Raw genomic sequence first — 27,054 nt, forward strand, 5'->3', positions numbered from 1 at the left:
CGATCCACGCTTTCGATATAGCTCCACGTCATAGTCTGCACATGCATATCGAAACCTCCCATGAGGCAGGACACTGGCCGTGCTCAGCAGCAGCAGCTGCGAAGGAGACCGTCGTTGGCGGCAATAATACATGAGCGCAAGGCAACAAACAAAGAGATGAAAGTGACGAAGGCGATCGATTGCCAGCGACGCATCCTGGCGCAATCACGGCGCCCCATACAAAACTACTACCACATACTAGTACAAAACTGCATGTTTGCGACTCGAGCAAGCGCTACGACTGATGCAACCCGCATCGGCAGCTAGCCTAGACCACGTATGAGTCGAAGATCGTAACAGCATTCGGATGATACGTGGCCGTGGCCGTTGCCGGGCTGCGGTGTCGCACTGAGGTAGGCTGCACCACAGCGGTAGCAAAAGGCCCGTCCGCTAAGTACCACAAGTGTATACTTTAGGGCACAAGAGCACACTTCTTACCACTTGCACGTCACGTAGTTGCAGCCACCATTGCGCTCAATGACCGCATGGCACGCAGGGCAGTGCTTCCAGCCCATCGCTGTCTTGAGCGTCATAAACTGCGTATGGTCTGGGTCGCCACCAGAGGCGAGAATGCGCTGGTACGCGGCGCAGTCGAGGTTCTCGTGCCACAGGGCGTGACAGCCATGGCAAAAGTGCACCTTGCAAAACGAGCACTGCGCCTTGACCATGCCGGCGTACACTGCGTAGGGTCGACTACACACTTTGTTGGGGCAGAACGCACGATGCGCCTCCGCGACCTTGCTGGCCAAGAGACTCTGGAACTGCGCAAGGAGCGTCGAGCCCACAAGACTCGCAACATCACTGGGCGCAATCTCACGCTTGCACGCAACCACGCAGCAGGTGATGGGCGCTTCACGATGCTTGACCTTGGCTTCCAATTGCGCCCGAAGACAGTTGCCGTGATAGCGGTGCTTGCAGGCGAGCTCCCAGCTCCCGCCGGATACACCGCGAGACATGAAGCGCGAGAAGATCGACGGATGCCCAATCGCATCCATGCAAATGAGGCAGATCGTATCGGCGTGGGCTGTGGCCATGACGCGTCGAATATCGCAATGCGCTGCAGCTGAACGACCACGCCATACAGCACCCCAACGGTCCGACGTCGCTTTCGCCGTTGCTTCGTGCACGCGCCAATCAGGATCAAGACTGCGTAAAGATGGGCCAATCAAAAGCGCTAGACGAATGCCCCTCGATGCAAGTTCATGGTTGACACAAGCCAGCATGGCTCTTGTACTGCGAATACCTAGTTTCCTTTCCCTATGACGTCGTAAGACGTCAATGCGAGGCTAGTAGCTGCTTTCGACAAACTCATCTGCAGCTCTTGAGTCCTACCGTAGAGTGTTCGTGGCGTCGCAGCCTCTCGGCAAGTTGACACGTTGAAGTTGTGTGTTGAAGCGTTGAAGAAACCTCTCCCATTGCATAAACCTTTCACAATGCATACATCAGCTTAACCGGTTGTGTCGTACTCGCAGCCGTTAATCTTAACAGCTAGCCGATTCGCCGGTTTGTCGTGGCACCAGTCCTTTCGATTGGCCAATACGAATATTCTGTATCCAACCATCCTCGCAGCATGAGTGTTCTCTTTGGGGCGAAGCGCAAGCGCAAGGCCGTCGAGCCGGCCGCGGCCGCAGCGACCGACGATGTGCTCGTACCAGCGACGGCCAAGGTCACACCTTCGATCCTCACGACCTTCAGCGACCTCGGCCTCGACCCATGGCTCGTGACCAAGTGCACGCTCCTCGGCTTGCACAAGCCGACGCCGGTCCAAGTCAACTGCATCCCCGAGATCCTCGCCGGCCGCGACGTCCTTGGCTGTGCGCAGACCGGTAGCGGCAAGACGGCGGCCTTTGCGCTGCCCATTCTGCACACGCTCGGGAAGGAGATGTACGGCCCGTTCGCGCTCGTCTTGACGCCGACGCGCGAGCTTGCGTTCCAGATCGGCGAGCAGTTTCAGGCGCTTGGCAGTGGCATCTCGCTGCGGTCGTGCGTCGTCGTCGGTGGCGTCGACATGATGACGCAGGCCCTCGCGTTGCAGGAGCGTCCGCACGTCATCGTCGCGACGCCCGGCCGCCTCCACGACCACATGCTCCGCCCCAACCCGCCCAACTTGAAGCTCATCAAGTACCTCGTCCTCGATGAAGCCGACCGGCTCTTGAGCTCGACGTTCTCCAAGGACCTTGCGTTCCTTCTCGACCGCATGGGCTCGTCGTCGCGGCAGACGCTCCTCTTCTCGGCGACGATGACAGCCGACCTCAAAGACTTGGAGGCGGTCGCGCTCACGAATCCGTTCCGGTTCGACGCGACGCCGTCAGCGACGACCGTGAGCCAGCTCAAGCAGTCGTACCTCTTTGTGCCGGCGCAGATCAAGACGACGTACCTTATGTACCTCATGTCCAAGCTCGTCGACGACTCGGTGCCCGAAGAACCCGCGAAGAAGAAGAGCTTCAAGGGCAAGAAGCACCTGCCGATCGCGATCCCGGAGGCCGACGGGAAAGACAAGACCGAGTCCATGGTGGTCTTTGTCGCTACGTGCAAGTCGTGCCAGCTCGTGGCCGAGATCGCGCTCGAGCTCGAGCTGCCGTGCGTCGTGCTGCACTCGATGATGGGCCAGTCCCGGCGTCTCGCAGCGCTCGGCAAGTTCAAGTCGGGTCTTGCGCGCGTCCTCATTTGCACGGACGTTGCGTCGCGTGGTCTCGACATCCCCGAGGTGACGCACGTCATCAACTTTGATTTGCCCCGGGACGCCGACGACTACATCCACCGCGTCGGTCGTACGGCCCGCGCAGGTCGGAAGGGTACTTCGATCTCGATCGTGACGCAGCACGACATTGAGCTGCTCCAAAACATTGAAAAGGTCATTGAGAAGCCGCTCGACAACTACGAAGCGCACGCGCCCGAAACCGAAGTGCTCAAAATGCTCAACGACGTGACCACCGCGACGCGCGTCGCCAAGATGAAGATGACCGAACACGGCTTTGACGACAAGCTCAAGCAGCGCCAGCAGCAACGCAAAAAACACACCAAAAAGTCGACATAAATACAAGCGAATCCGAGACACAACCACCTCCCTTGCATCGCTCGACAGATAACTAAGATAGATACATACATAGATAGATAGATAGATAGATAGATAGATAGATAGACAGATGATACTGAAGTAGAGTCCGTGGTGTCAGGTTGCGTGGTGGTGGCCCAGCAGAGGAGCTGCAGGTGCTAATGCTGACGCATGCTAGCCGAGCTGTAGCCATCTCACTTGATGCTTCAAGTGGCCTGCGTCGCCTTGTCTTGGTCATCGCGATCGGGATCGAACCTCGGACATGTCATCGAAAGGACTCCATTATGGAGACGAGCGGGTGCTTTGTAGAGCCAAGCCAAGTCCGCCACCAGCGTCGCCAGAGTGTCGATGTAGATAGACTATTCCAAGCTGCTCTTGTATGATTCCTATTTCTACACTCGACGGGTTACTGCGGCGCAAACTTCTTCATCGCGTACGCGACGACCTTTTCGCCAAAGGTCGGCTCCGGGAGGATCGGCGCGCCAACGGCAATCGTCTCGATCTGCGCGGCGAGGCGCGAGCCCATGTTGATGGCGCGCTTGGCGTCGAGCTCGGAAGCTTCGTCGGCGCCGCCAATGCGGAAGACGTCGACGCCGGCCTTGGTGAGCGGCTCCTCAAGCTCGCGGAGCGGGACCTGACCGGCGCAGACGACGACGTGGTCGACTTCGAGGAGGCGCTGCTGCTTGGTCTTGTTGTCCGTGACGTAGAGGCCGAGGTCGTCGACCTTGTCGTACGAGACGCCGCCGACCATCTCGACGTTGCGGTGCTTGAGCGAGAGGCGGTGGATCCAGCCCGTGGTCTTGCCGAGGCCCTTGCCGTGCTTGCTCGACTTGCGCTGGAGAAGGTACACTTGGCGCTCGACCGTCGGGTGGTCGGGCTTGGCGAGACCGCCACGCGTCGAAATCGACTGGTCGATACCCCACTCCTTGGAGAAGAGACCCATGTCCAAGCTACACACGCAGCAATGAGTTTCAGTGGAGCAAGGGGAGCAATACCTCGGCGACTTGCCGACGTGCGTCGCGTACTCGGCCACATCAAAGCCGATACCGCCGGCACCAATGACGGCCACGCGCTTCCCGAGCGTCACCGACTTGTTGAGGACGTCAATGTAGCTCACGACCTATGCAGATACTTCAGTCGCCACTTGGATACATGGACAGTCGCTTGTACCTTGGGGTGGTTGGCGCCTTCAATCTTGAGCTTGCGGGGCGTAATGCCGGTCGCGAGCACCACCTTGTCAAACTTGGCGTCGACGAGCTCCTGCGCCGAGACGCGCTTGCCGAGCTGCACGTCGACGTTCGTGAGCTTGAGCCGCTTCTCAAAGTACCGGAGCGTCTCGTAAAACTCTTCCTTGCCCGGAACCTGCTTGGCGAGGTTAAACTGCCCACCGACCTCCTTGTGGTCGTCAAAGATCGTCACGTGGTGACCGCGCTGCGCCGCGACCGTCGCCGCCGCCAAACCCGCGGGGCCCGCACCGACCACCGCAATCTTCTTGGGCGCTACGCACAAGTCCATGAGATTCTAGAGTCGGCGATTGTATCGACGACACGTACTTGTCGTCGGGAGGTAGTTGAGCTCGGTCTCGTAGCCCGCACGCGGGTTGACGAGGCATGTGGCCGAGATGCCCTTGAACGTGTGGTCCAAACACGCCTGGTTGCAGCCAATGCACGTGTTGATCTCGTCTTCGCGACCGAGCTTGGCCTTCAAGACGAGCTCCGGATCAGCCAGGAACGGACGCGCCATCGACACCATGTCTACAAGCCACATGGCGTTAGCTGGGGATGGCGGAGAGGGAACGACGCACCGGCGTGGCCCGCGGCGAGAATGTCTTCGGCCACCTGCGGCGAGTTGATGCGGTTGGTCGTAATGAGCGGGATGTCCACTTGGCCCATGAGCTTGTGCGTCACAAACGAGAACGCGCCGCGGGGCACGCTCGTCGCGATCGTCGGGATGCGCGCCTCGTGCCAGCCAATGCCCGTGTTGAGGATCGTCGCGCCAGCGGCCTCGAGTTCCTTGGCCAAGACGACGATTTCTTCCCAGGACGAGCCATCCTAGTATGGTGTCCATGGTGAGGAAGATGGATGTGCATGCAAATAGAGGAAGTACCTTGACGAGGTCGAGCATCGAGAGGCGGAAGATGATGATAAAGTCGGGGCCGACCGCCTGGCGCATCTGGCGCACGATCTCGACAGGGAACTTGATGCGGTTGAGGTAGTCGCCGCCAAACTCGTCCGAGCGCTTGTTGGTGCGCGCGACGATAAACTGGTTGATGAGGTAGCCCTCCGAGCCCATGACTTCCACGCCGTCGTAGCCGGCCTCGCGCGCGTTCACGGCGCACTGCACGTAGTCCTTGATCGTCGAGCGCACATCCGAGGTCGAGAGCGCCTTGGGCGTGAACCAGCCGATTGGCGCCTTGATAGCCGACGGCGCGACGTTGAACGGGTGGTAGCCGTACCGGCCACTGTGCAAGATCTGCATCGCAATCTTGCCCTAATGTCGTTGGCCATAAGCATTTCCGCCGCTGGGTTGCAGACGTACGTCGCTTTCGTGGACGGCTGTCGTGACCTCCTTGTGGCGCTGGATTTCGCTCGACGTCGTGAGCTTGGCCGCCATCGGGCTCACGCGACCGGCGCGGTTGGGCGCAATACCACCTATCCAGCCAGCGCGTTCGAGCTCATGCCATACTGCCATGGCAAACGTACCGGTGACGATGAGACCGACGTCGCCCTTGGCGCGCTCGGCAAAGAACGTGGCGAGGCGCGTGAGCGACCGGCCTTCCTCGAGGCCCGTGTGCATGGAGCCCATGAGGACGCGGTTCTTGAGCGTCGTGAAGCCCAAGTCGAGCGGCTTGAAGACATGCGGGTACTTGGTCATCGTGCCTAGGACGAGGTCGTCGCATGAGCGCTGGCGATCACGGCCATCGCGGGCGTACCGTCGGTCGGTGGTTGCTGGACGCGGCGAATCGAATTCTGTACTCGCCGCCCGTTCTTCAACCTCGCTCCCGTTTAGTAAACGCCCGCTGGATACGCTTTGATCCGGATACGAGGCCGGTTCACTTGACATTACGTATCCGGATGCTCCCACCCGCTACGACCACACGCCGAGCGTCACCGAAAAGGGGCCGCCGCCACCGCTGTGCACATGTTGTCGATAGCTTTGTGGCATTACCATCCACATCCACATAGGTTCAGACCCAGCAGCAACGCAGCTACAGGCTCCTCTCGCTCGCAGAGAATAAAACGTGGTTTTGTCATGCGTTGAAACGACGTTTAACACTTGAACGCAATGGGTTGAACCAAACTTCCTCGACCTTCGTTGCATGCTGGAGAGAGCTGGAGGAGGACGAAAGGTCCAAGCGGCGGCAATCGCGGGAGTGCGTCAGTGATCTTGTGATTAGCATGCCGAAGCGAAGGTGCTCTGTTGAGAAAGCATGTCGTGTCCGGGCTGTCGCGAGAGATACTACGGTATGCAGACTCGACAGAACCAGATGACGATCGTAGTCATCGTACAAGCTTGCACTACGCGGTGTGATGACCATCTCCTTCCTCGTTGTGTGCCCATGCTTTGGACACGCTGAGCATTGCGAGCAGTGTTGTCGAGCAAGGATGGTCGACTGATTGCAGTGATGGCTTGACGTTGCTTTGCGCGAGAGAGATCTCCATGTCCATGGACGCACTGCATTTGCATTATCCGTTGACGGTGACGGTGACGTGGATTACTTGCAGCTGAAACACGATTTCAATGCTACACGGCAACAAGATCGAGGCCGATGCAGTCCGAGAAGCACATACCAAGCACAGACGAGCAGCTCGTCGCTACGCTCCGCGATGTTGGAGTCCTCGTCGATCGGACCGCTACCTGCGTTGTACCATGCAGGCTGTGGACCTCCCAGGGTAGGCCCCCGCTCGAGCGTTGCCACAACCGATTTTGGCAGGGCCGAGACGAGACGAGGCGGTACTCGTGCTCATCTTGGCGACGTAATACGCGGTTGGCGTTGGCGACTGCCACTGCAGCCCGAACGGCGTTGTACCGATGCGCTGGTCACGACCACTAATACCGCGCACGACCCGGGCGGGGCCGGGACCGAGGTGTACCCACAGCAATCTGGGCTATGGCCGGCGGCGATGTCAAGGACCACATTCCGCCACCTCGAGAACAGCCGCGCTGCAACATGAAAGCTTTGCACTCGAAGGCCCGAGTGCCCATAGCAGCCCGAACACAAGACGTCTATTGGCCACCCGCACTTGATCGACGAGCTCGATGGCGGCACCAAGTCTACTTGACGACAGCTCGGCTCGCTCGGCGTCCACGAAGAGCACGCGTTCAAGACCCCGGCCACAATACTGCTGCATGATTGCCTGCAGTGATGCGCCACGCCGCCGCACTGCATGAACGACAGCTTCGTGTACGCGTGCGCCATCTCGTGCTGTGCGGTGGTATGCTCAGGAGCGTTTGCACGGCTCGGCGCCTCCGGTCTCCGAAGAGCAAGACCAATATCTCGTTTCGTAATTGCATGTTAATGGGCACTGTAAGATGCTTATAGAGTCTGCGCTACTGTGCGCGTCGGTGTTGCTCGATGGTTTGGGGCGCGGAAGATGCGCGCTAATTTGAGCTGCACGATGAAATTGTACATCGTGCTGGGATCTTGTCTTGGGCGTTTGTATGCCGGTCGCTTCGAATTTCGATTCACGCAGAGCTGCTTCTATCCGGCATGAATCCGGTCAGTCGTTCAAGCATCATGGCGTCGGATGCCCCGACGACCGGCCCGGCCGCCGAGGGACCCGCCCGGTGGGTCCCGCCGTGTCGGATGCTTATCACGTGAAAAATGTGTGACGTGCCACGTCATCAACAGATGCAACGGGCATCCACACCGCGTTTTTCACCAAATACCACGTAAAAAATCATTAATAATTCATTTAAAAGCGACGTACGGTGCCACGTGGGTTTTACGCATACGTTTTACAACTTTAACGCACCGTTGCTGGACCTTGAACTGTGAGACGCTGAAGAAGATCTGTGCTTCATTGTGGCTCGTGCACCCATGGTCCCCACGTGGTCGTGGGACGAGATGCTCGACGCGCTCGCGCGTTTCCGAAAGCTCCATGGCAACTGTGCCGTGCCACACGAGTTCAAGGTGCCGGCGACCGACGCATGGCCATCCGCGCTGCACGGGAAGCGTCTCGGCTCGTTCGTCTTTGCGTTGCACCGGCGCGTGGAGATCGCCCCGCACAAGCTGTGGAACTCGCTGCACAGCCTCGGCTTCAAGGTCAACTGGTTCTCGGCCACCGACCTCCATGCTCTCGTGAACCACGAGCACCAGCGCCTGCCGGTGAATGCCGTCATCGAAGCCCTCGCGACGTACAAGAAGACCTACCGCTATGGTGCCGTCCATGTCGAGTTTCAAGTGCCAAAGAACAAGTCGTGGCCAGAGGAAGCGCATGGCCTCGCGCTCGCCGATGCGCTTGCGCAACTCCACGAGTACGAGCTGCCAGTGGACATTGAAGCTTCGCTCCGGGTCCACGGCTGTTTTGTGACGTCGCCGCCATGGGAGCAGCTTGTCGGCCTCCTGGAAGCGTACCAACGTCTCCACGGCGACTTTTCCACCGTGCTTGTCGACTACATCGTCCCCGCAACGACCGACTGGCCGCAAATGTGGCACGGCCTCGAGCTCGGCTGCGTGACGTGGCGCCTCGGTCTGCGCCTTCTGCTCCTCCCGGCCGACTACCAGGCGACGTTCGCTGAGCTGGGCTACGTCTTTCCAGCCCACGACATGTGGGTTCATGTGTTTGAGGCGTGGGCGACGTACCAAGACCTCGTGCGCTCGGGCAAGCTCGACCAGCCGCTGCTGCCCCAGTTGGGGTACGTGGTGCCCATTGATGACGACTTGTGGCCGCCGACAATGGCCGGTATGCGCCTTGGCTACTGGGTGCGTGAGCTCGCTTCCGCGCAGGCGCTGTACCTCTTGGCCCCGGCGACCGTCGACCAGTTGCAGCGCATGACCGCCCCGTCGCCAGAAGCGATGGCAATGACCGTCGACGAGGCGCGTGGCGGCTCGGACGATCACGGTATGTCGGTCTTGGACGCCTTTTCTGAGGCAGAGTGCAGCTGGGGCGACTCCGAGTCGGGGCTGTCCGATTCCGAGCTGTCCGAGTCGGAGCTGCCCGCGTCAGAGCTGCTCGATTCAGAGATGGAGACGTCCGACGCAGAGACGCTCGTGCTTGGCGACGACGACGACGCATTGTCGACAAGCGATGGCGTCACGACCGATGACGACGAAGATGACGACGATGAGGTCGCAACCAGAAGGTACGATACCGACTCCTGCACGCGTTAACAACACGCAATGCTAGTGCTACGGAGGCGCCTGCTGTGCTAACCGCGCTTGCTGCAGCGGAATCGGCTGTGCACGACGAGAATGCCATGGCTGCGCCCAGTAGTGACGAGCTCGAATGCAAGCCAGACCCAATCCAGCTCCGGCCACGGGCAACGCGCTCGTTGCAAACACGGTCTGCCGTCCACAGTGTGGCTGCTCGCGTGAAGGAAGAGCGACCATCGAGTCCTCGCCGCCTACGACCTCGATTGCTCGTGAATCGCTATCGCCCTTGAGTTTGCTCGCGTGTTTCCGCGCGTCGACGACGTAGTTTTCCGTGTTGCAGGTTAAAACCCAGCATTTGCTCGTCTCAAGCATACGTCGACTGCGCAGCATGGGTGGATCTACTAGTAGAAGGCTCTTTGTTCATCGCTGGGGCGCTGTCGCGTCTCGGATGCACTTGACGCTCGACGCTGGTGGTGCCACGAGGGTCGGTGCTCTATCCGGATCCGGATAAAGGTGTTTAAAACTGTTTCAGCTGTTTGTTTCTCGAGGCAGTCCAACTGGCAGGAAGCAGCATGGCGCTAGGCGACCCGGCCGACATCTCGATCACGCCGTCGACGTGGAACTACGTGGGCGCCGTGGCCATCGTCGTCGCCGCATGGTTCTTCCGCGTCGAGATGATCCGCGTGACGCTGCGGCTTCTCATGCGTGGCCTCGCGGCGCAGCAGCGGTATCGGAGCATCGCCGGCGGCCTCCGCGAGTTTGAAAAGCTCGTCTTGTACCCGCTCTCGTATGTGGTCTTTATGGTCTTTGTGTGGATCGCGCTCACGATCACGAGCGCGCTCGAGCTCCCGACCGTCAACACGATCGTGCAGATTGGCATTGGCATCCCGATGCTCTGGACCGTGCTGCAGCTCTGCAAGTTTCTCCACGTCGTACGTCGTCTCGCCTCCATCCTGATCATCCTCTTCAGCACCGTCTTGGACTGACTTCGGTGGTAGATGGTGTTGCGGCGCCAGGGCTGGGACGGCCACGACGACAACACGGGCAAGGTCATGATCGTCACGGAAGGCATTGGCGTACGGCCTCGTCGCTCTCGAGTGGGCATGCGACGTCCATGACCTCTTGTAGGTGCTGCAATATGTACTCTGCGCCGTCGTCTTCTACTACTTTTTCTTGAGCCAACTCCAATTCGACACGGTCGAGATCATCACAACGCTCATTTTGGTGCTCGAACTCCTCTTCCTCCTCAGCTCCCACACTTGGGTACTACGACATCGTCCTCCTCCTCACTCTTCTCATATTCGTTGTAGTTTCGCAATGTCATGGGCGGTCTCATCCTCCTCATTGACGAACCCATCAAGAGCGGCAGTCACATCAAGGTGCTCGAGATCGAAGGCGTCGTCGAGCACATGTACCTCCAGTTCTTTACCGTCCGGCAGTACGACCAAGGCCTCGCGATCGTCCCGAATGGCATCCTTCTCACACACGAAGTCCACGTGCGCTCCAAGTCGCTCGACGCGCGCATCGTCCTCGACGTCCACTTGGCGCACGAGACGCCGCCCGCTCACGTCCGCGCTTTTGTCCGCAACGCCGACCGCTTTCTGAGCCAGCACGCGCTCGCGTCGACGTCGTCGGCAGCCAAAGCGCATGACGAGCACATCACCGCAGCGAAGCTCTCGCTCACCCAAGTACTGCGGCGCGCGGTGTGCGAAAAGACGCTGCCGACTGCCGGCGCGACTACGAGTAGTTCGAGCACGAGTAGTACGAGCAATGCCCACCCGGTTCGGTTTTGGGTCACGCTGGACGGTCTCTACCGTGTACAACTTGTCTACTACGTCCACGACCACAAGTTCAAGCACCTCATTGTCGAGAAGCGCGAGGTAGACGCTTTGATGTGGCGATCCACCATGTGCGTTCTTATGGGACATGCGGTAGTTGGCGCTGGGGCTCACGAGCTTGCTCTCGACGATGGGCCTGTCACTCTACGAGCCGGCACCACCGACGATGCCCAAGGCGCCGCCGTCCACGACACGGCTACCACCGATCGCCGAGGCGTTCACCGACGACGACAACAGCAGTGTCGGTCGGCCCGAGAGCAGTCGACGAGACTCGGACGACATGGATGAGACGTCGGGGCCCTACCGACGTCGGCGCGGCCAACACGACACAATGTCAACCTAAAAGAAGACAATATTCTCCACGTTACGAGAGACTAGTCGTGCGAGCGTCCACTGTCGGTCGCCTAGTTCTTTGCCCGGTAAAAGGTGAGGTACGCCATGTGCCAGTCGCCACCGCCCTTGAGCTTCTGAATGTCCTCCGTCTTGCACGGGCTCACGTTGTCATCGTCAAAGCAGAGCCAGTCGTCGTCCTTGACGCGCGCCCAGCCAATGTAGTGGCCCGAGTCGGCCGACCGGCCCTTGTGCGTCACGACGGCAAAAAGCTCATAGTTGCCCTATCCCCGTCATGAGTGTTTCTACGCTTTTTTTTCAAAATGAATCCACCTGGAAGTCGAGCGGGAGACCAATGCCGGCCGACGCGCGGCCGTTGGCCATCGACATGGTCTTGGCCACCTCGAGCGCTTCCTTCTCCTCGGCCGAGAGGCCTTCCATGTCCACGTCGGGCTTCTCTTCGGCGTCACCCACCGTCGTCGTCTCCGGCTTCTTGTCTTTGAATTCGTTCAAAATCAGGTCGGCGTTCCTAGCGCCAATTTGAGTTTCGGCTCCGTATAGCGATTTGCGGCAACGTACTTGTCACGGCCCACCTTGAGGACGGCCTTGAGCTCGTCCGAGCAAAATGGGAACATGTCGAGCACTTGGGGAAAGCTGATCGGCTACAATACACGGTTCGAATCCTGGTAACCGTACGAGTTGCGATACGTACGCGCAGCATCTTGCACTTGACGCCCGTGTGGTCGCGGCTCTCGGGCGTGAGCTTCCAGTAGAAGCGCATGAACTGGACGCAAATGTACTTGGGGAGGCGGTTGATCTTCATCGTCTTCTTCCACGTCGCGTTGCGGCCGAGAACGTCAGAGTTCTTCTCAATCGTGCCCTCGAGACCCTACGCCGCGTGATGTTATGATCGACGACGAAGCGCCCATGCTTACGATCGTAATGCCCTCGGAAATGTGGTTCGTGTCCTTCGTGATATTGCACACGAGCTTGAGCGCCTTCTCCTTCTTCATCATGACGGGCTCGGCGTCCGTCTCGCCGCACTCGAGGCTACGCATGTGGTTCATGAGCGTACAAGGGACAAGAGCGCTGCAAGACGTACCGTTCTTCCATTTCGAGGCCAAAGAGCGCATCGACCATGTTGTCGGTCGACTCCAAGCTCTTGATGGTCGTCGTCGGCGCCTTGAGCTGGCGACCCAGCGTGCTAAAGAGCGCCGACACAAACTCGTCGCTATCCTGCTGCATGTAGCCGCCGCGCGGGCCTTGCTGTGCAAACTGAGGAAACGCGCGGCGCAGCGTCTACCCATGCATGAGCCTCCTATGCCCAAGAAGAGGGACGTACGTCGACAAACATCATGGGCGGGATGCTGTCCAGGTTCGAGTCGAGCTGCGCGTACGTATCGCGGAGGCTCGAGGTAAAGTTGTGCGCGAGGTCGGCCGAGAGACCGCCCTTGTACTCCTTGAGCGCCTCGCGAAAGTCGGGCGCGTACCGCAAGCACTGCAGCGTCGCGTTCATGTAGCACGTGTTGCCGAGGTTGACGAGGCCGGCAGGCATGGCCACGCCAGCGCTAGCGAGCTCCGAGCTCGAGAGGTCTTCGGCAAAGACGATCTTCTCAGTCGGCGCCTTGATCTCTTCGGCCGAGCCCATGAGCATGATCTGCGTGAGCTTGGACGCATCGAGCGTCGTGAGCGGGACGTCGTCCTTGAGCATGCCCTTCCACGCCTTGGACATGAGCTTCTGGCGCTCGATGGGCACGAAGGTCAGCGAGTAGATCTGCGCGCGGAGGCCCGCGACCGTGCCATGCTCGAGGTCCACGTCGAGGTCGAAGGACTGCTTGCCCCACTTGAGCGTCACGGCCACCATAACTCCTGCTCCTCTTGCTGGCCGATGGAAAATGGTTCTGGATTTCGGCAGCGACGGGGAAATTGCGAGCTTTTTAGCCAATCAGCGACAAGTGCATTCGCGCCGCCTCCCCACGTTCGCTACACGGCAAACCTGCGAGACTTGATAATATTAACACCGCCCAGGCGTTGCCACGTCACCGACGACGAGCGAGCATCTCCACGCGACGACGTTGAACCCTCCCACGCCATCGAGTCAAGCCAGCCAAGAACCGATGAACGAAAGGCATGGATGTCCAAGGAGGCGTCAGAGAACCAAGGCAGCTCGAATGACTCTTCCATGCATGTCCGTTTTCTCCAGAGATGCAATGCTACCGGGGTATCGATGACGACTTGACGCGTCATGGGCTTGTGCCACAGTCCTTCCGCTGAGCGTCAAGCAAGCACGCCGAGTCTCCCAAAGGTCCTTCATATCCGCACCCACTGTCAGAGTATATATCGTTGGAGTGTCTTGCAGGAGCTATTTTTTCCATGGCGCACCGTATCGTGCATGCACACAAGGTCCACCACCTTCTATATACCCTTGGCACCGGTCATTAACAAATGTGTACAAATCCAAACACCAAATTTTCAATTCAAGAATGGTGTCGAACGGCGACTATTGTCCGAAATCCCAAGCTGGAAAATTACGGTTTTCCCGAAACGAACATCGCAACTCGACGCAACATGCATCGACTCGGCATCCGCAATGCCGAAGTCGCCGTCATCAACGACGAGATGATCCAAGCGAGTATCACCAAGGACGGCGTCGACACGCTCAATGAGAGCGCCGTCACAGACGTCGAGGGCAGCAGTCCGGACATTGATTTTGCCAAGCTCCAAGTGCTCTCGCTCTCGTTTCGCAACATTTTCAAAATCGACAACCTCCTCACGCTGCGCAGCCTCACCAAGCTGCAACTCGACAACAATGTCATCCAAGAGATTGAGGGCATCGGGCACCTCACGAACCTCACATGGCTCGACCTCTCATTCAACAACATTGCTGAAATCAAGGGCCTCGAAACCCTAACAAAGCTGCACGATTTGACCTTGTACAACAACAACATTGCAAAGTTAGAGAACCTCGACGCCCTCAAGCAGCTTCAGGTACGTTGCGCGATCGAAGTTTTGTTGTTGATTTAGCTCATTTTGAAACAGGTGCTCTCGGTGGGCAACAATGCGCTTGGCAACACGGAAGGCCTCCTGTACCTCAAGTGCCTCGAGAAGCTGCGTGTGCTCAACCTCGAAGGCAACCCCGTGTGCTCCGACCCCGAGTACCGCGCGTACGCTGCCGTCCATTTTTCACGACTTGTGGTGATGAACGAGATAGGTTTGTCCTCGCGCATCTCGATAAGCTCAAATACCTCGATTATTCGCTCGTGGACATGGCCGAAGTCGTGCAAGCGCGGGAGCAGTACCAGGTACGATGCGCCCACAAGGTATTTTGACAATGGATGCAAACACTGTGCGAATAGGACGAGCTGGAAGAAATGAAGGAGGTGAAAGCGATCGAAGATGCGGCGCTGGCACGCGAGGCAGACCACGCCAAGTATACGCAAGTGCTCCAAGAAGCCAGCATTATCATTCTCGAGGTACTCGCTTCATCCATAAACATTGGATCACATGAGAGGATCAACCTAGACGCTGCTCCACGATATGTTTAAAGAAGACACGGAGATCAGCAAGATTGAAGTACTGCCAGGTATGGTCCATTTAGCTACCTACATTGTGTTACTATCGTCTGGCATTAGGGTTACGCAACTTGATCGATGACTACACGGAAAAAGTCAAAGCCGCCACCGAAGACGTTAAAGTCGTGCTTCTTGAGAAGCACGCATCGATCCAAGCTGCGTGCACGGGCTTCAAGTCCCAGTACAAGAAGCAGAACGATACGACGCAGCACAACAGCATCCACGCGTGCGAGCGCTACAAGAAGGCGGTCAAGCACCTCTTCAAACAAGCGGTTGCGACCGCCGACGCGGACGTGACACCCGTGCTAGGCCAAGCCCAAGGTATGTATCAACTTGACAGATTGAAAGAATCTAATACACTGTATTGTAGCGGCGTGCGAGGGCCTCAACACGGAGCTGCTCGAGCACGAGTCGCTTTTGATCGAGTTTGCACAAGACGCGATCGCGTCGTTGGAAAGTCACATTGAGACGATCGGGATCGAAGCGAGGGCCGTCGCGACCGACCATTTCCGGACGATCGAGACACTCGAAAACCACTTCTTCGATGCCGTGACACAGGCACGCTGTTGCCTCGTTGAGAAGTTTGTGCGATGATCCTACATAGCTGGCGGCGAATCTGCTCGAGCGCATGGCGACCGAAGACGGCGAAGAAGACGATTTTCTCAGCGACGAGTGCCGTGCGATCCTCAACGATCGGTGGAAATTGTGCATTTCGCGCAAATTTAGCATTTTTTGTCGTAGCGATGCGCTCAACAATGCTATCAACGGGTCCCACGATATCCACATTGGCAAGCTCCTTGCCCAAGAAGACTCGATGCGCGAACAAAACGTCACCAAGATCCACGAGGTACGCGGTTTATGGACACCATGGCTGCATTTCCGTGGACTGGCATCTCATGCGCTATACTAGGTAATCAAGACGGCCAAGGACGACGAATGGACCCGCAACCGCAAGCGCGTTGCTGAGATCATCAACATGAAGGTACGCTTGATGCGTTGCTTGTTGGTATACGTATCGTTGGTGTGCAGGAAAAGCACTTGTCCGAGATCGCTGCCTTGCGAGAAGAGCTCTCGCGCACCGAGGACGAGTTTTACTAGCCGACTTGCCTTGTATTGTACATACATTACGGAAGATTCCCACTGCGTTCGTGCGAAAATGACGAGCGCAACGGAAGCCAGCACACCTTGTCTCGAGAGTCGCACGGCCAAGGCTCAGTTTGCTGCTTAGGAATCTTGAGTGGGCGTGGCTCGACGGCGATGCCAATGTTTACGACCTGGCCCGAGCCTCGTGGGACAGCACACAATTATAATGACATCGCACCAGAAAAACACTAGTACTTTGCGTGCTTCCGACCTCCTCGCAGTGTGATGTATGCGCATCGGCGTTGACAAATTCGGGACTGGCGATCTTCTGCAGGAATCCGGATAACTTACCCCGCACCGGTTACTTGTCGCTACAAACTTCAAGTCAAAGTACTTTGAAACGTCATCCGGATAAAAGATTAAGATAACCGAGTATCTTTGCGTTTTATCCGGCATGGCGTGGCGCTCTCCTGCGCACGATCGCCGCGCTGCGCAGACAATCCCGGAGCTAACAAGTACTCTGCGTGCGGTACCGGAACCAGCCCCACTGAGTATTACCAAGAGCAAGACGCGAAGGGTGCATTCATAAGAAGCAACGACTACCGACGTACTCCAGCGGAAGACACTTAGCAAAACACAGACGGGCCCTTTGTCCAGAGCAGTGGCGAGCGAAGCCGACGACACACGACAAGAAGCCGCATGAGCTCGCTCTGCTGGTCGCGCAAGAGAGCCGCCATCGCGCTGGGCGAGTGTGGCGAGGCGCGCTTGGCCAGTCCAATCGCGATCGCGCGAAGACGACGGAAGGCGCCGTGCGTCAAGTCGGGGATGTCGGGCAGCTGCAACTGGTTCCACACATCAATACGCGCACGAAGCGACGGCTCGCCGCGGTAGAGCGCCACGAGCGCGTCGTCACGCTGGGCGTACAGTGGCGCCAGCGTATGCTGCAAGTCGTGGACGCGAGCGAGTGCGGCGTTTCGCGAAGCTGCGTCATTGGCGCCCACGTCGTCGGCGGCTTCGTTTAGCGCATCTTCAACCCCGCACACGTCAACGTTGATTGCATGAAACGTCTCAAGCTCGAGAGCGCTCCACGTCACGACACCGAGCGCACCAAACCCAGACGCCGGTACGTCATTTGAAGCCGACTTGGCGACAGCTGGTGATGCCAACGACGACGCCTCGTCGATCGTGACCGCCTCGCAGTCGATGACAACCGCGGTATCGTCGCTATGACCATCGTCCATCACGACATCGTCGTCGTCATCCGAGTCGAGAAGTATCGGGTTGTCAATGCGAGCACCAGCCATGCCACTGTCCTGGTGAATGGGGCTTGCTGCCAGCAGTACGTCATCCGAGTCGAGAAGAATCGGTTCGTCATCCGAGTCGAGTAGAATCGGGTCGTCAATGCGAGCACCAGCCATGCCACTGTCCTGGTGAATGGGGCTTGCTGCCAGCAGTACGATCTCGGGCTTGATACTAGGAGTCATGTTGGCGCTAAACAGTGGCGCGATGGATGAGAGCTCGAAGACAAGATGATTCAGAAGACGTACTTCAACATGGCGTTGTGGGCAGTCGTAATCTCGCGCAAAGCACACACACGGTTATAGAACGTCTCGAGTGGTTCGTTGTCGAGTGCGTGCAGGACGGCCTTGAACCCACAGCGCGTGAGAACGTAGTTGCCGTCGGCGACGCTGCAGACCTCACTCGTTCGATCGACGTTGGCCGCGTCGAGGAGGTGTTCGATCTCCATGGCTGCGCTACCGCTTGGCGTGAGGAACGCAAGAGCCGAGTTGGCGTCGACGACAAAGCCGTCACTCGAGAGCTTCGAGATGCGAATGAGCTCGGCCTGGGCAGGCAGCGGCACGTCGGTGGTCCAACCGTTGCTCAACGTCATGACCTTCTCGAACGACATCGGGGATGTCATACCGCTGACGCGCGCTTGCACTTGGGCGAGGTCGTAAGCGGGCTGCTTCGTCATCAAGGTCGCAAATTCGGAAATGGACATTAAACGGGCGAATGCGACCTTCAACGCGGACTGCAACGTGACGTTATGGCGGCGGCGGCGCGAGGCTGGGATGTCAGCGTGATGAACACTCAGCTGCCAGAGTCAGCGGCGACGGCGGACGGCGTGAAGTCGACAAGAGAGGTCGGCGCAGCGGGGGCATCGTCGTTGGTGCAACTCGGTCGCCAGAACATGGAGAAGGATGCCACAGTTGCCGGTGACCCCTTTTCAGCCAATCCGATGCATTTTTGAAGAAATTTTAGCCAATCCAAAGCCATTGCATCGTGCATCTTGGCACCCACGGTGGCAACACACTGTGGAGTCTCCTTGTGTGTGTGAACGCAAGCGCGTGAACCCTTCCACAAGAGACCAAATCTGGCTCGCCTTGGGCCGTTCTTGGTCGTCCATATTCGAATGAATACCTCGATTTGCTAACACTATTTCCGTGATGACGTGGCGCCCTCCTGTGGTCGGCATCGTGCTCGGTCGATGCGCTCAGCTGAGGAAATTAATAGCGCCATACGAACGGCCCACGCGTCCTGCAAGACATATTGTCCACAATATATGGCCATCCAATTTGGTTGTCTACTTGTCTACCGACTAGATTGATTGAAAATCAAAGCGGGAAGAGCGCACGACGATGCTGCGTCCTTCAAAGAACGCATCGGCGTCCCGGTGGTCTTGATAGAATTCGCCATCGTCCGTTTCCTCGTCGTCGTCGTCAGCGATATTAGCGTCCGCTGTCGCACCAGGCGCGAACAAGACGGGCTCCCTCTCACTTGGCGGCCACGAATACAAGGGACTGTCGCCCAGCGCAGCCGTCGCAAGGTACCGGAGCACGAGCACGCGGCGCACTGCCAGCGCCGAGTTGGGCGCGGACGCATGTGGCAGCAACGGGTGATGTACCGCCGCCTACGATACGTCATATCTTCAGCTTGCTTTCAAAAGAGCACGGTTGTCGACCTCGCCGGCGCGAAGATTGTAGGCCACCGGTGTTTGCGACGCGACGAACGCAGGCGTAAGGACTTTGTCAAACTGAAAGTGGTCGGATGCTTCGCTCTACGCACACGCTGCAGTCGCTACCGGGGCGAAACGCGCTCGTTCGTACAGGAAGAAGGCCGTGCTTGTGCAAGCCTGGCAGCACTTGCAAAGCGCCACTGCCGAGGTCGCGCACATCGTCCAGCGTAATCCTACATACAGGCGACGATATTTGGTGGCATCCTCAAGAAGCGCGTACCAAACAGTCGCCATCGGCGCATCGTCGTTGCGGCCGTCTTGATGCCACGGCGTTGGCGGGCACCTATAAGACTGCACTCAGCAACGAACCATCGCATGGGCAAAGACGTGCCCGCGCGGCTTGCAAAAGAGGTGCGTTTGAATGAGCGTGATCTCGGGGCCGCAAATGTGCTAGTCGTCAACCCACGATGAGCGTTGGCGCCTAGCTTCGGGATGCAAATGCGACTACCTGTACCGCATCGAGCAGCGCTGGCTCGGACGCCTAGCCATCGCTGTCGTCAGCAGAAGCGAGCTTGTTGCAGTTGCCGACAAGGTCAAACAGCCAGCGCTCTCCGAGGAGATGCACGTTCATGATCCACTCGCGGGATACGTCCTCGCTACCACAGCACCCAGGATCAGCATCGAGCCATTCGATATGGCGGCGAGACGGCGTACGCGGTGGCGGCGAGGATGCGGTCGACGTGTCGACACATGATGGCACACGCATCGGGCGTCAGGAAGGGCCGCCAGAGCGCATCTGCATCGGTATCATGAGGATGGGGCGAGGTCGCTTGATCACGTGCGTACAGCCAGCGTCCACGTACTGCCGCGCGTGGTCCTCGGCGCTGTATCGGAACCGCGGGTCGAGAACGCCCATGACGTCACTTCTTGCAGTCCGTTGCGTGCAATTAGACACAGCAAGATCAGCGAACCACGTAAGATCGCCGGCCGCAACCACACTATCGACTCTGTGCGCCTGCGACTCTGTCGTCGGTATTCGCTCACGCAGCTCCGTGTCATTGCACTTTGCTACGGGTTCCTGCTCTGCACACTCTGTCGCCGTTATTCGCAGTCGCAGTGCACAGTTCGCAGGTGCAAGAACGGAAGCACTGCAAGTCGAGCTTCCCTCGTAGGCTACTCGGTCAATAGTCGACGACATATTGCGCATGATATGCATGGATGATGCGCTATCGCGTCATCAAGCATGATGCACGGGACAGGGCGCCACGTCAACCCCCGAGCTTGGCACGGGCTTGCCCAGGTTGTGTGTGATTAGCCATCGCCCGTCGTCCGGATACGCCGGTCATTCATTTCCGATTTTGATGGACGCTCTCTTCTCGACCGAGACGGTCCTCGCGGTCGCCATCGCCGTCGTGGTCATCGCGATCGTCCAACGCGTCTTCGCACCCGCGCCGCCGGCACCGACGCCTGCCGCAGCGCCGACGCCCGAGAAACCAGCGGTCGTTGCGCGCTACTTTACGCTGGACGAGCTGCGCCCGTTCAACGGCGAGGACGGCAAGCCCATCTACGTGGCGATCAAGGGCGACGTGTACGACGTGAGTACGAAGGCCGACTTTTATGGCCCTGGCGCCGGCTACCACCTCTTTGCGGGCCGCGAGACGGCGCGCGCGCTGGCCAAGATGTCATTCGAGGCCGCGGACCTCGACAACACGGACATCTCGGAGCTCAACTTTATGGAGAAGGAGGTGCTGAACGACTGGATCGTCAAGTTCCGTGACTTCAACTCGTACCCGATCGTCGGCCGCGTGCTTGCGCAGAAGGACATGACGCGCGACGAGCTCGCCACGTACACGAACATGCCCATCTACGTGGCGCTCAAGGGTAAGATCTACGACGTGACGATCGGCGGCGCCGACCACTATGGTCCCAACGGCGGCTACAAGCTCTTTGCGGGCAAGGACGCGTCGCGCGCACTCGCGCTCATGTCGTTTGATGCGGTCAACCTCGAGAACCCGCACATTGACGACCTCAACGAGACGCAGACCAAGACGCTCAACGACTGGGAAGCCAAGTTTGCTGCCAAGTACGGCGTCGTGGGCAAGCTCCTGCCGTAGACTCGTCGTCCCCAGTACCATGTAGTAAATTGGAGTCTCGTTCCAGCAGGAACCTCCTTGCCCGAGCCAAGGTGTGCGAGGGATTAGGCTGAAAGAGGTGTATATACGATATAGGCTAGAGCTAGTAGAGACCCTATGCAAGCAGAGTGCCGGCGCGCTTCTTAGAGGATCCCGAGGCAGCAGTACTGGTACTTGTCGTACCACCGCGTGCGCCAGTTGTTGAGCGACTGGTCCACGAGGTCGTTGGCAAACTCCTACATTTTATCTATCAAGATATCAAGCAGAATAGTCAAGTACCTGGCACGCAATCTTGCCGAGGCCCGGGTTGAGGCGGTCCCGGAGACCGTCGATCGTCGCCTTCTTCCCGCCCGAGAAGCACGGGAGGCGCAGCTCGGCTTGGTCGTTCACGAGCATCATCTCGACAAGCAGCACGAGCTTGTCCGTCGACGCGTGCAGCGCCCAGTACGCCTTGACGCAGAGCGATCGAAAGTACCGAAACGTGCTACTGCGCGGGCCGCCCTACACCATGTCCCATGAGCGTCGTTCACACACGCCAACCTACCATGAGCTCGACAAATTCGTCCGTGAGCTTGAACGGCGCGCGTTCAAAGTTGAAGTTGTTGCCCGGGCTGTTGGTAAACAAAAAGCCAAAGTCGATGTGGATCACGTGCCCGTCGGCGTCGACGAGGATGTTGCCGTTGTGCCGGTCCTTGATCTGGAACACGTAGCACACCATCGAGTAGGCCGCAAGGCTCTCGACAAAGTTGCGTCGCGCGCGCTTGAAGCGGCTCGAGTCGGGCGGGCCAAAGTAGCGTACATAAAAGTCCCTACGCCAACAACATTCAGAACCCTAGCCCGACATCGACTCGAAATTTGATACAAGAGGGTGGTGTAGTCCGGGTCGTTCTTCTTGAGCGAGTCGAGCGAGACCGTATCGGGCACCGCTTCGATAAAGCCGCTCGTCGCCGACGTCGCAATCACGTCGTACGGTCTACACGATGCAGACTCGGTGAAAGCAATAAGAAAAAAGAGGCGGACCGCAGTGTGAGTGGAATGTTGGCGTCGACAAACACCTTGTGGCATTGCTGGATGAGCTGTGCGGCAAACTGCTCTTGGCGCAGATCGTCGTTGCTCTTGACAATGACCGGGATGAGCCGCCAGCCCGGGAGGTGGCCGTACGGCGACGATGCCCGCAGCCGGTCTTCCTTTTCGCTCCAGCGCTCGCGAAAGACGATTACAGGCTTGGACTGGTTGGCATTCCAGCCGCCGTCGCCGTTCACACGCTCGTCGCGCTCAATCTTGTCGGCAAAGTCGCCGTCTTCCCAGTCCGAGTCGCTGCTCGGGGACCCGAGGGGTGGCACGTCGATGGTCGGTGGTGCGGACGGCGTCTTCTCTTCCTCCTCGTCGTGTTCATCGACCACGTCGACCGCTGGCTTCTTGCCGCCCTTGGTACTGTATGCACACGTGAGGATGAAGCTACAGGTTATTGCGTCGTACCGCGCGAGCTTCTTGGAGCTTTTTTTGCCGCTGCGACGGTGCGCCCACTGCCCCATCGTTTTCTAGGTGTCAGTACTGACTATGAGACATGTCGACTGACATAAGATGAGGAATACTACCTTGTTGTCGTCGTTTTCGTCGTCGGCGTCGTCGCCTTGGTCCGAGTCCGAGTCGGAATGCCTACACCAGCCATAGTATTTGTTTCGACTAGATGCGATAGTACCCTTCTTTGATGCTGACCGAGATGCTCTTCTTGAGCGACTCGACGATGAACGTCTTGTGCTTGATGGGCTCGGCGTCTTCGTGTTGCTGGGGAAACATGGCGACCGTCGACATGGGCGACTTTGCTGCCGCCGGCGTGTGGCCCGTAGCGACCGCCGTGTAGGGCTTGTCACCCTTCTTCTGTTTCTTTGTGGTCGTCGTCTTGGCCAGCTTGGTGCTATCGGCCTCGTCGGCCGTCGACAGCACCTCGTCACGCTCCGAGGCGGATGACGACGACGACGCATTGTCGGCCATGGCGACCGTCACGCGCTTGTTGAACGGAAGGTTCATCGTGTAGCGGAAGCCGTCGGCACCGGACCGAGACGACTTGCGGCGGCGCGAGCGCTTCCGCGGCTTGGACCGGGGCGACGCGTAGTCGACGACCTCGACGCACATGAGGTATGGCACGCGCTCCTTGGTCGAGAAGGCAAACGACTCGTCGGTTATGATGCGCTTGACACGGTGAAAGGTGTCGCCGATCGGCAGGTACACGACCGAGGACGGCAAAAGCGCCGCTTCAATCTACGCAGTTTTCGATATGCTGGTACAGTCGGGATCAAGCACGTACCTCGGCGAGTCCTTGGCGCAAGTTGGCCTTGCGATCGGCCAGCGGCAGTGGAATGAGCCGGTCCGCGAGGTCGGTGAGCGCCTTGACAAATTGCGGCGTGCCCAGATACTATCGTCCGACGTGCCCATGAGATGCTGAGCCTGGTTAGCGAGCGTGTTACCAGTTGCAGTTGGTCGCGGCAGCCAATCGCGGCTTCTGCCTGCTCGAGCTCGTGCAGACGTGTCGCCATGTCCTTGGTCACCTCCGGCGCTGTCAAGTCAAGCGACGCTTCGGTCGACGACGGCAGCTTAAGTTCGTCTTCGGACGTCGGCGGACGCTTCTCGATTGCAGGCGTCGGGGCCACCGCGACTTCTTCGGCGGTCAAGCCGAGGCTAAAGAGCTTGGCGGGCACGCCGCCTTCCATCTCGATGGCCGACAGAAACGGCGCGTTCTCGGCCGATGGCTGTTCGATGGTAGCGCTAGACATGGTTGTATGAGCTGAAGAGAGCGCAGTACATATTGGTGCAGTACCTCAAGCCTTCCGAGGCGTACGAGACGCCGTTGGCGCAGAACGACTCAAGGAACCAGTGCAGTCGGTGGGCAAACGCAAGCGATCGGCGGCACTGTGAGAGAAGGAAGAACTCGAGCTGGTGCTTCTTCTCGTATTGGCCATGGAGGAGGAACGTGCAGAGCTGCGGAATGTAAAACTCGACCTGCAACGCGCTCAGTGGCCAAGAAACGGGTGAGGCCGGTCCGTACCTTTTGCGCGTCGTCGTCGTAGCACGTGTAGAGCTGCTCGACGACGTGCTTGTGGGCGTAGAGCTGCAAGAGCACGTGGAAGATGTTGGCCGGGCCGTCGTCCTGCTTGGCGTAGATCATGTCGACGACGTCCTTGAGCTTCTCGTCCCAGAAGCGCTTGAACTTCTCGACGCGGTCGACGTCGTCGTCGCTCTCGGTCGAGTTGCCGTTGACCTTGGTCCGATGGCCGCCACCGGCGCAGCAGAAGACGCCCATGCCACTGCTGGTACCGCCCGAAGTTCGATTGCGGTTGATTTAATTCGAATTTTCTTCTCCGTACAATCCGGCGCTCTTTTAATACCCCATATTTTATATACACTTATTGTTTGTATGAAGACATGCATTTAATTTATATCATGGACCTCCGGGTAGACACCATGCGGTCCGACGAGTGCAGTTGTTTGCTGGAAAGGAACGCACTCGGCTGTGCAATAAGAAAAAACATTCATTCAACATACAAATATCAAGTATATATATTAAAAATACAAGCCCGACCAGTTCTGTGCTGACCGTTTCGTAGGCTTACAAACGCCACGTCACAACTTGGGTCAGCCATTATCTGACCTACTTTAGATCTCAAGGCCCATAGAGGGTCCCAAGAGCGAGCTGGCGAGGGCGGCAGCTACATACTGCAGTGCTAGATAGGTACCTTGCGCTACGTCTGCAAAGAGCACGCGCGATAGCGTCGTCGTGGGACGTGCCAAGGACGTAACGAGGCCGATTGGGTGAATAAGCAAAGAGATGGTCGTGATTGATCCGGAATCCGGATAAGCGTCACAGAGGGACTTCACGCACTGCGCTCAGTCGGAATCCTCCAGCATCAGCCGCACACGCCTCATCATGGCCGAGATCGCATCGATCGTCAACCTCGTCAACGAATATGCATTCCTCTTCGGGAAGAGCAACGGCAGCTCGACGCAGCTGCTCGAGCTCTTCACGCCCGACGCGACGCTCTCGGACGACTTTGCCGGCGAGGCCAACGGCCACGACGAGATCCGCGCGGCCCTCGAGACGCTCTTTGAGCTCGAGTTCCTCTCGGAGACGAGTCACATTCCGCAGGGCCACCACGTGATCTTCGAGTCGGACAACGCGGCCAAGGTCACGTCGTACACGGTCATGTTTTGGAAGTGCAACCCGTCCATGATTGTGCGGTGGACCGACAAGGTCGTCAAGACCGAGCAAGGCTGGCGCTTTGCCGCGCGCACGTCGGAAGCGATTCAGAAGAACCTCGAGCACCTTGGCGAAATGCAGCTCCGCGGCAAGAAGAGCTATGCGTCCCATGAATAAGCCAGTGTTTCCAAGTCGCTAATGAACGTTTTTGATTGCATTTATCGTGGTGTTGGCATGGCTTGGGCGGAGGCGCCGAGAAGCAACTTGCTTGCGCTGGACGCGCGACGCCATTACATGGCATGCGCAACGCTGTGAGTGCCACGCACGGTACATGCAGATCCATCTATGCAACGCAGCCGCGATCCTACGGCCTGCGACGTGGACCTGATCACGTCTCTGAGGCGCTTGTCCTCGCGGCGCCTTGTCGCGTACCTTGTCGTCGAGGTCGTCGTCGCGTCGGTCGCTCCGCTTGCGTGGCAGGCTCGTGGCGGCCGATCTTTGTGCCACGAATGCGAGTTTTGTCCAATCACAAAATGTTTCAATGGTCCAATCCAAAGCACGCGTGGTGTTGACATTTTGACCAATGGCCTTGCAGTAGCCCGTCGCTTCCGTTTTCGCCCAGAGCAAGGAAGAGCAGCATGTCGAGTCTGGCCGCGGCCCGCGCCGACAACTTCTACTACCCGCCGGGATGGCGGCCCGAGATGGGCGGTATCAACAAGTTCCAGAAGTCGCACCCGCTCGGGAAGCGGGCCAAGGACATCAAGGACGGAATCCTCGTCGTCCGCTTCGAGATGCCGTTTGACGTCTGGTGCACGCACTGCGAGACGCACATTGGTACGACGCCGCTACCCGGCCTCGCATCGGCTCATGTCATATAGGGCGTGGCGTGCGCTACAATGCCAAGAAGACCAAAGTGGGCATGTATCACTCGACGATCTTGTACGAGTTTGCGCTCAAGTGCGCGACGTGCCAGGGCATCATGCTTGTCCAGAACGACCCGCAGGCCTGTGGCTACAAGCTTGTATCTGGCATTCGCAAGAAGACGCAGGTCGACGATATTCCGATCGGGTCGCACGACGACGAGACAATTGAGGCGTTGAACGCGCCCGAGGTCGGGATCGCGATGGCCGCCGACCCTTTCTTCAAGCTCGAGCACGACAAGAAAGACCGGACCGTGGCCAAGAAGCGTGCCGTGGGACTCGAGAGCCTCCTTGCACTCAACGACAAGGTGTCGGACCAGTACCAGTCGAACGCGAACCTCCGCGCCAGTTTTCGCGCCGAGAAGAAGGTGCTGAAGCGCAAGGCCGACGAAGCCCGCCGACTCAACGTGTCGATTCCGCTCGTGGACGTGCATATCGACGACGTTGTGGCTGCCAAGACGGCAATCTTTACAAACTTGAGTAAGCGCGCCAAGACGACAGTCACCACCGCGCGGCGCCCGGCCACGAAGGACCCGTTCGCCAACTTTGGAGGGTCGTCGAGCTTGCCACGTCACTCGACGTCAGTTGTCCGACGTCGGTAAGACGGCGATGCAAAGC

At 58.5% G+C, this 27,054-nt stretch overlaps 13 protein-coding genes across 13 annotated transcripts; 7 read left to right on the top strand and 6 right to left on the bottom strand.

Annotated features, from left to right (window-relative positions):
* Positions 1-153: 153 nt before the first annotated feature.
* SDRG_03361 (hypothetical protein) lies at positions 154-1,145 on the bottom strand. Its single transcript, XM_008608994.1, has 3 exons — positions 478-1,145; positions 354-429; positions 154-307 (listed from the first exon to the last, which is right to left on the bottom strand). Exons 1-3 carry the CDS (start codon positions 1,071-1,073, stop codon positions 275-277), a joined length of 705 nt encoding a protein of 234 aa, XP_008607216.1. The 5' UTR covers positions 1,074-1,145; the 3' UTR covers positions 154-274.
* A 433-nt stretch (positions 1,146-1,578) lies between these two features.
* SDRG_03362 (hypothetical protein) lies at positions 1,579-3,167 on the top strand. The gene has a single exon (XM_008608995.1). It carries the CDS (start codon positions 1,610-1,612, stop codon positions 3,074-3,076), a length of 1,467 nt encoding a protein of 488 aa, XP_008607217.1. The 5' UTR covers positions 1,579-1,609; the 3' UTR covers positions 3,077-3,167.
* A 190-nt stretch (positions 3,168-3,357) lies between these two features.
* On the bottom strand, positions 3,358-6,114 carry SDRG_03363 (2,4-dienoyl-CoA reductase (NADPH2)). The gene is made up of 9 exons (XM_008608996.1): positions 6,027-6,114; positions 5,797-5,973; positions 5,633-5,745; positions 5,201-5,584; positions 4,899-5,145; positions 4,648-4,848; positions 4,265-4,593; positions 4,090-4,214; positions 3,358-4,044 (listed from the first exon to the last, which is right to left on the bottom strand). Exons 2-9 carry the CDS (start codon positions 5,966-5,968, stop codon positions 3,501-3,503), a joined length of 2,115 nt encoding a protein of 704 aa, XP_008607218.1. The 5' UTR covers positions 5,969-5,973; positions 6,027-6,114; the 3' UTR covers positions 3,358-3,500.
* A 1,994-nt stretch (positions 6,115-8,108) lies between these two features.
* SDRG_03364 (hypothetical protein) lies at positions 8,109-9,778 on the top strand. The gene is made up of 2 exons (XM_008608997.1): positions 8,109-9,400; positions 9,445-9,778. Exons 1-2 carry the CDS (start codon positions 8,136-8,138, stop codon positions 9,698-9,700), a joined length of 1,521 nt encoding a protein of 506 aa, XP_008607219.1. The 5' UTR covers positions 8,109-8,135; the 3' UTR covers positions 9,701-9,778.
* A 204-nt stretch (positions 9,779-9,982) lies between these two features.
* SDRG_03365 (hypothetical protein) lies at positions 9,983-11,591 on the top strand (the record flags this gene model as incomplete). The annotated part of the gene is made up of 5 exons (XM_008608998.1): positions 9,983-10,342; positions 10,409-10,486; positions 10,539-10,673; positions 10,721-11,290; positions 11,346-11,591. The coding sequence occupies 5 exons, from the start codon at positions 9,983-9,985 to the stop codon at positions 11,589-11,591; spliced, it is 1,389 nt and encodes a 462-aa protein (XP_008607220.1).
* A 61-nt stretch (positions 11,592-11,652) lies between these two features.
* On the bottom strand, positions 11,653-13,442 carry SDRG_03366 (hypothetical protein; the record flags this gene model as incomplete). The annotated part of the gene is made up of 7 exons (XM_008608999.1): positions 11,653-11,862; positions 11,912-12,107; positions 12,158-12,240; positions 12,291-12,467; positions 12,514-12,628; positions 12,681-12,877; positions 12,921-13,442. The coding sequence occupies 7 exons, from the start codon at positions 13,440-13,442 to the stop codon at positions 11,653-11,655; spliced, it is 1,500 nt and encodes a 499-aa protein (XP_008607221.1).
* Positions 13,443-14,118: 676 nt separating this feature from the next.
* SDRG_03367 (hypothetical protein) lies at positions 14,119-16,352 on the top strand. Its single transcript, XM_008609000.1, has 11 exons — positions 14,119-14,566; positions 14,618-14,742; positions 14,790-14,880; positions 14,935-15,051; positions 15,101-15,161; positions 15,211-15,471; positions 15,521-15,708; positions 15,755-15,846; positions 15,892-15,997; positions 16,061-16,132; positions 16,180-16,352. The coding sequence occupies exons 1-11, from the start codon at positions 14,147-14,149 to the stop codon at positions 16,246-16,248; spliced, it is 1,602 nt and encodes a 533-aa protein (XP_008607222.1). The 5' UTR covers positions 14,119-14,146; the 3' UTR covers positions 16,249-16,352.
* Positions 16,353-16,790: 438 nt separating this feature from the next.
* SDRG_03368 (hypothetical protein) lies at positions 16,791-18,216 on the bottom strand. Its single transcript, XM_008609001.1, has 2 exons — positions 17,781-18,216; positions 16,791-17,724 (listed from the first exon to the last, which is right to left on the bottom strand). Exons 1-2 carry the CDS (start codon positions 18,206-18,208, stop codon positions 16,860-16,862), a joined length of 1,293 nt encoding a protein of 430 aa, XP_008607223.1. The 5' UTR covers positions 18,209-18,216; the 3' UTR covers positions 16,791-16,859.
* Positions 18,217-18,762: 546 nt separating this feature from the next.
* Positions 18,763-20,130, bottom strand: SDRG_03369 (hypothetical protein). The gene is made up of 9 exons (XM_008609002.1): positions 20,036-20,130; positions 19,904-19,985; positions 19,779-19,845; positions 19,698-19,730; positions 19,581-19,639; positions 19,470-19,532; positions 19,341-19,422; positions 19,196-19,291; positions 18,763-19,144 (listed from the first exon to the last, which is right to left on the bottom strand). Exons 1-9 carry the CDS (start codon positions 20,103-20,105, stop codon positions 18,833-18,835), a joined length of 864 nt encoding a protein of 287 aa, XP_008607224.1. The 5' UTR covers positions 20,106-20,130; the 3' UTR covers positions 18,763-18,832.
* Positions 20,131-20,549: 419 nt separating this feature from the next.
* SDRG_03370 (hypothetical protein) lies at positions 20,550-21,460 on the top strand (the record flags this gene model as incomplete). Its single annotated transcript, XM_008609003.1, has 1 exon — positions 20,550-21,460. A coding segment is annotated over one exon (754 nt), but the record flags the coding sequence as incomplete, so codon positions are not given.
* On the bottom strand, positions 21,328-24,656 carry SDRG_03371 (hypothetical protein). Its single transcript, XM_008609004.1, has 12 exons — positions 24,368-24,656; positions 24,140-24,321; positions 23,790-24,087; positions 23,630-23,737; positions 23,024-23,583; positions 22,920-22,980; positions 22,801-22,862; positions 22,342-22,755; positions 22,184-22,294; positions 21,866-22,130; positions 21,601-21,822; positions 21,328-21,557 (listed from the first exon to the last, which is right to left on the bottom strand). Exons 1-12 carry the CDS (start codon positions 24,620-24,622, stop codon positions 21,465-21,467), a joined length of 2,631 nt encoding a protein of 876 aa, XP_008607226.1. The 5' UTR covers positions 24,623-24,656; the 3' UTR covers positions 21,328-21,464.
* A 525-nt stretch (positions 24,657-25,181) lies between these two features.
* On the top strand, positions 25,182-25,733 carry SDRG_03372 (hypothetical protein). The gene has a single exon (XM_008609005.1). It carries the CDS (start codon positions 25,247-25,249, stop codon positions 25,691-25,693), a length of 447 nt encoding a protein of 148 aa, XP_008607227.1. The 5' UTR covers positions 25,182-25,246; the 3' UTR covers positions 25,694-25,733.
* A 371-nt stretch (positions 25,734-26,104) lies between these two features.
* Positions 26,105-27,054, top strand: SDRG_03373 (hypothetical protein). Its single transcript, XM_008609006.1, has 2 exons — positions 26,105-26,350; positions 26,395-27,054. Exons 1-2 carry the CDS (start codon positions 26,155-26,157, stop codon positions 27,036-27,038), a joined length of 840 nt encoding a protein of 279 aa, XP_008607228.1. The 5' UTR covers positions 26,105-26,154; the 3' UTR covers positions 27,039-27,054.

This window comes from Saprolegnia diclina (assembly GCF_000281045.1).
Source record: "Saprolegnia diclina VS20 unplaced genomic scaffold supercont1.8, whole genome shotgun sequence".
Lineage (NCBI taxonomy): Eukaryota > Oomycota > Saprolegniomycetes > Saprolegniales > Saprolegniaceae > Saprolegnia > Saprolegnia diclina.

Coding starts and splice junctions, on each gene's coding strand:
- SDRG_03369 (XM_008609002.1), bottom strand. CDS start 20,105: ATGGGCGTTCTCGACCCGCGGTTCCGATACAGCGCCGAGGACCACGCG. Junction 19,846..19,903: donor CGCATCCTCGCCGCCACCGC/GTACGCCGTCTC, acceptor GTGCTGTGGTAG/CGAGGACGTATCCCGCGAGT. Junction 19,292..19,340: donor ACAAGCACGGCCTTCTTCCT/GTACGAACGAGC, acceptor GCGTGTGCGTAG/AGCGAAGCATCCGACCACTT.
- SDRG_03362 (XM_008608995.1), top strand. CDS start 1,610: ATGAGTGTTCTCTTTGGGGCGAAGCGCAAGCGCAAGGCCGTCGAGCCG.
- SDRG_03368 (XM_008609001.1), bottom strand. CDS start 18,208: ATGACGAAGCAGCCCGCTTACGACCTCGCCCAAGTGCAAGCGCGCGTC. Junction 17,725..17,780: donor GCCCACAACGCCATGTTGAA/GTACGTCTTCTG, acceptor GCCACTGTTTAG/CGCCAACATGACTCCTAGTA.
- SDRG_03367 (XM_008609000.1), top strand. CDS start 14,147: ATGCATCGACTCGGCATCCGCAATGCCGAAGTCGCCGTCATCAACGAC. Junction 15,709..15,754: donor TCTTCGATGCCGTGACACAG/GCACGCTGTTGC, acceptor GATCCTACATAG/CTGGCGGCGAATCTGCTCGA. Junction 15,998..16,060: donor ACGTCACCAAGATCCACGAG/GTACGCGGTTTA, acceptor GCGCTATACTAG/GTAATCAAGACGGCCAAGGA.
- SDRG_03361 (XM_008608994.1), bottom strand. CDS start 1,073: ATGGCCACAGCCCACGCCGATACGATCTGCCTCATTTGCATGGATGCG. Junction 430..477: donor AACTACGTGACGTGCAAGTG/GTAAGAAGTGTG, acceptor TGTGGTACTTAG/CGGACGGGCCTTTTGCTACC. Junction 308..353: donor CCGGCAACGGCCACGGCCAC/GTATCATCCGAA, acceptor TACGTGGTCTAG/GCTAGCTGCCGATGCGGGTT.
- SDRG_03364 (XM_008608997.1), top strand. CDS start 8,136: ATGGTCCCCACGTGGTCGTGGGACGAGATGCTCGACGCGCTCGCGCGT. Junction 9,401..9,444: donor GATGAGGTCGCAACCAGAAG/GTACGATACCGA, acceptor ACGCAATGCTAG/TGCTACGGAGGCGCCTGCTG.
- SDRG_03372 (XM_008609005.1), top strand. CDS start 25,247: ATGGCCGAGATCGCATCGATCGTCAACCTCGTCAACGAATATGCATTC.
- SDRG_03371 (XM_008609004.1), bottom strand. CDS start 24,622: ATGGGCGTCTTCTGCTGCGCCGGTGGCGGCCATCGGACCAAGGTCAAC. Junction 23,738..23,789: donor GCCGCGACCAACTGCAACTG/GTAACACGCTCG, acceptor GTCGGACGATAG/TATCTGGGCACGCCGCAATT. Junction 22,131..22,183: donor CCGGACTACACCACCCTCTT/GTATCAAATTTC, acceptor TTGTTGGCGTAG/GGACTTTTATGTACGCTACT.
- SDRG_03363 (XM_008608996.1), bottom strand. CDS start 5,968: ATGACCAAGTACCCGCATGTCTTCAAGCCGCTCGACTTGGGCTTCACG. Junction 5,746..5,796: donor CGTCGGTCTCATCGTCACCG/GTACGTTTGCCA, acceptor CTGGCTGGATAG/GTGGTATTGCGCCCAACCGC. Junction 4,045..4,089: donor CACGTCGGCAAGTCGCCGAG/GTATTGCTCCCC, acceptor CTGCGTGTGTAG/CTTGGACATGGGTCTCTTCT.
- SDRG_03373 (XM_008609006.1), top strand. CDS start 26,155: ATGTCGAGTCTGGCCGCGGCCCGCGCCGACAACTTCTACTACCCGCCG. Junction 26,351..26,394: donor GCACTGCGAGACGCACATTG/GTACGACGCCGC, acceptor CATGTCATATAG/GGCGTGGCGTGCGCTACAAT.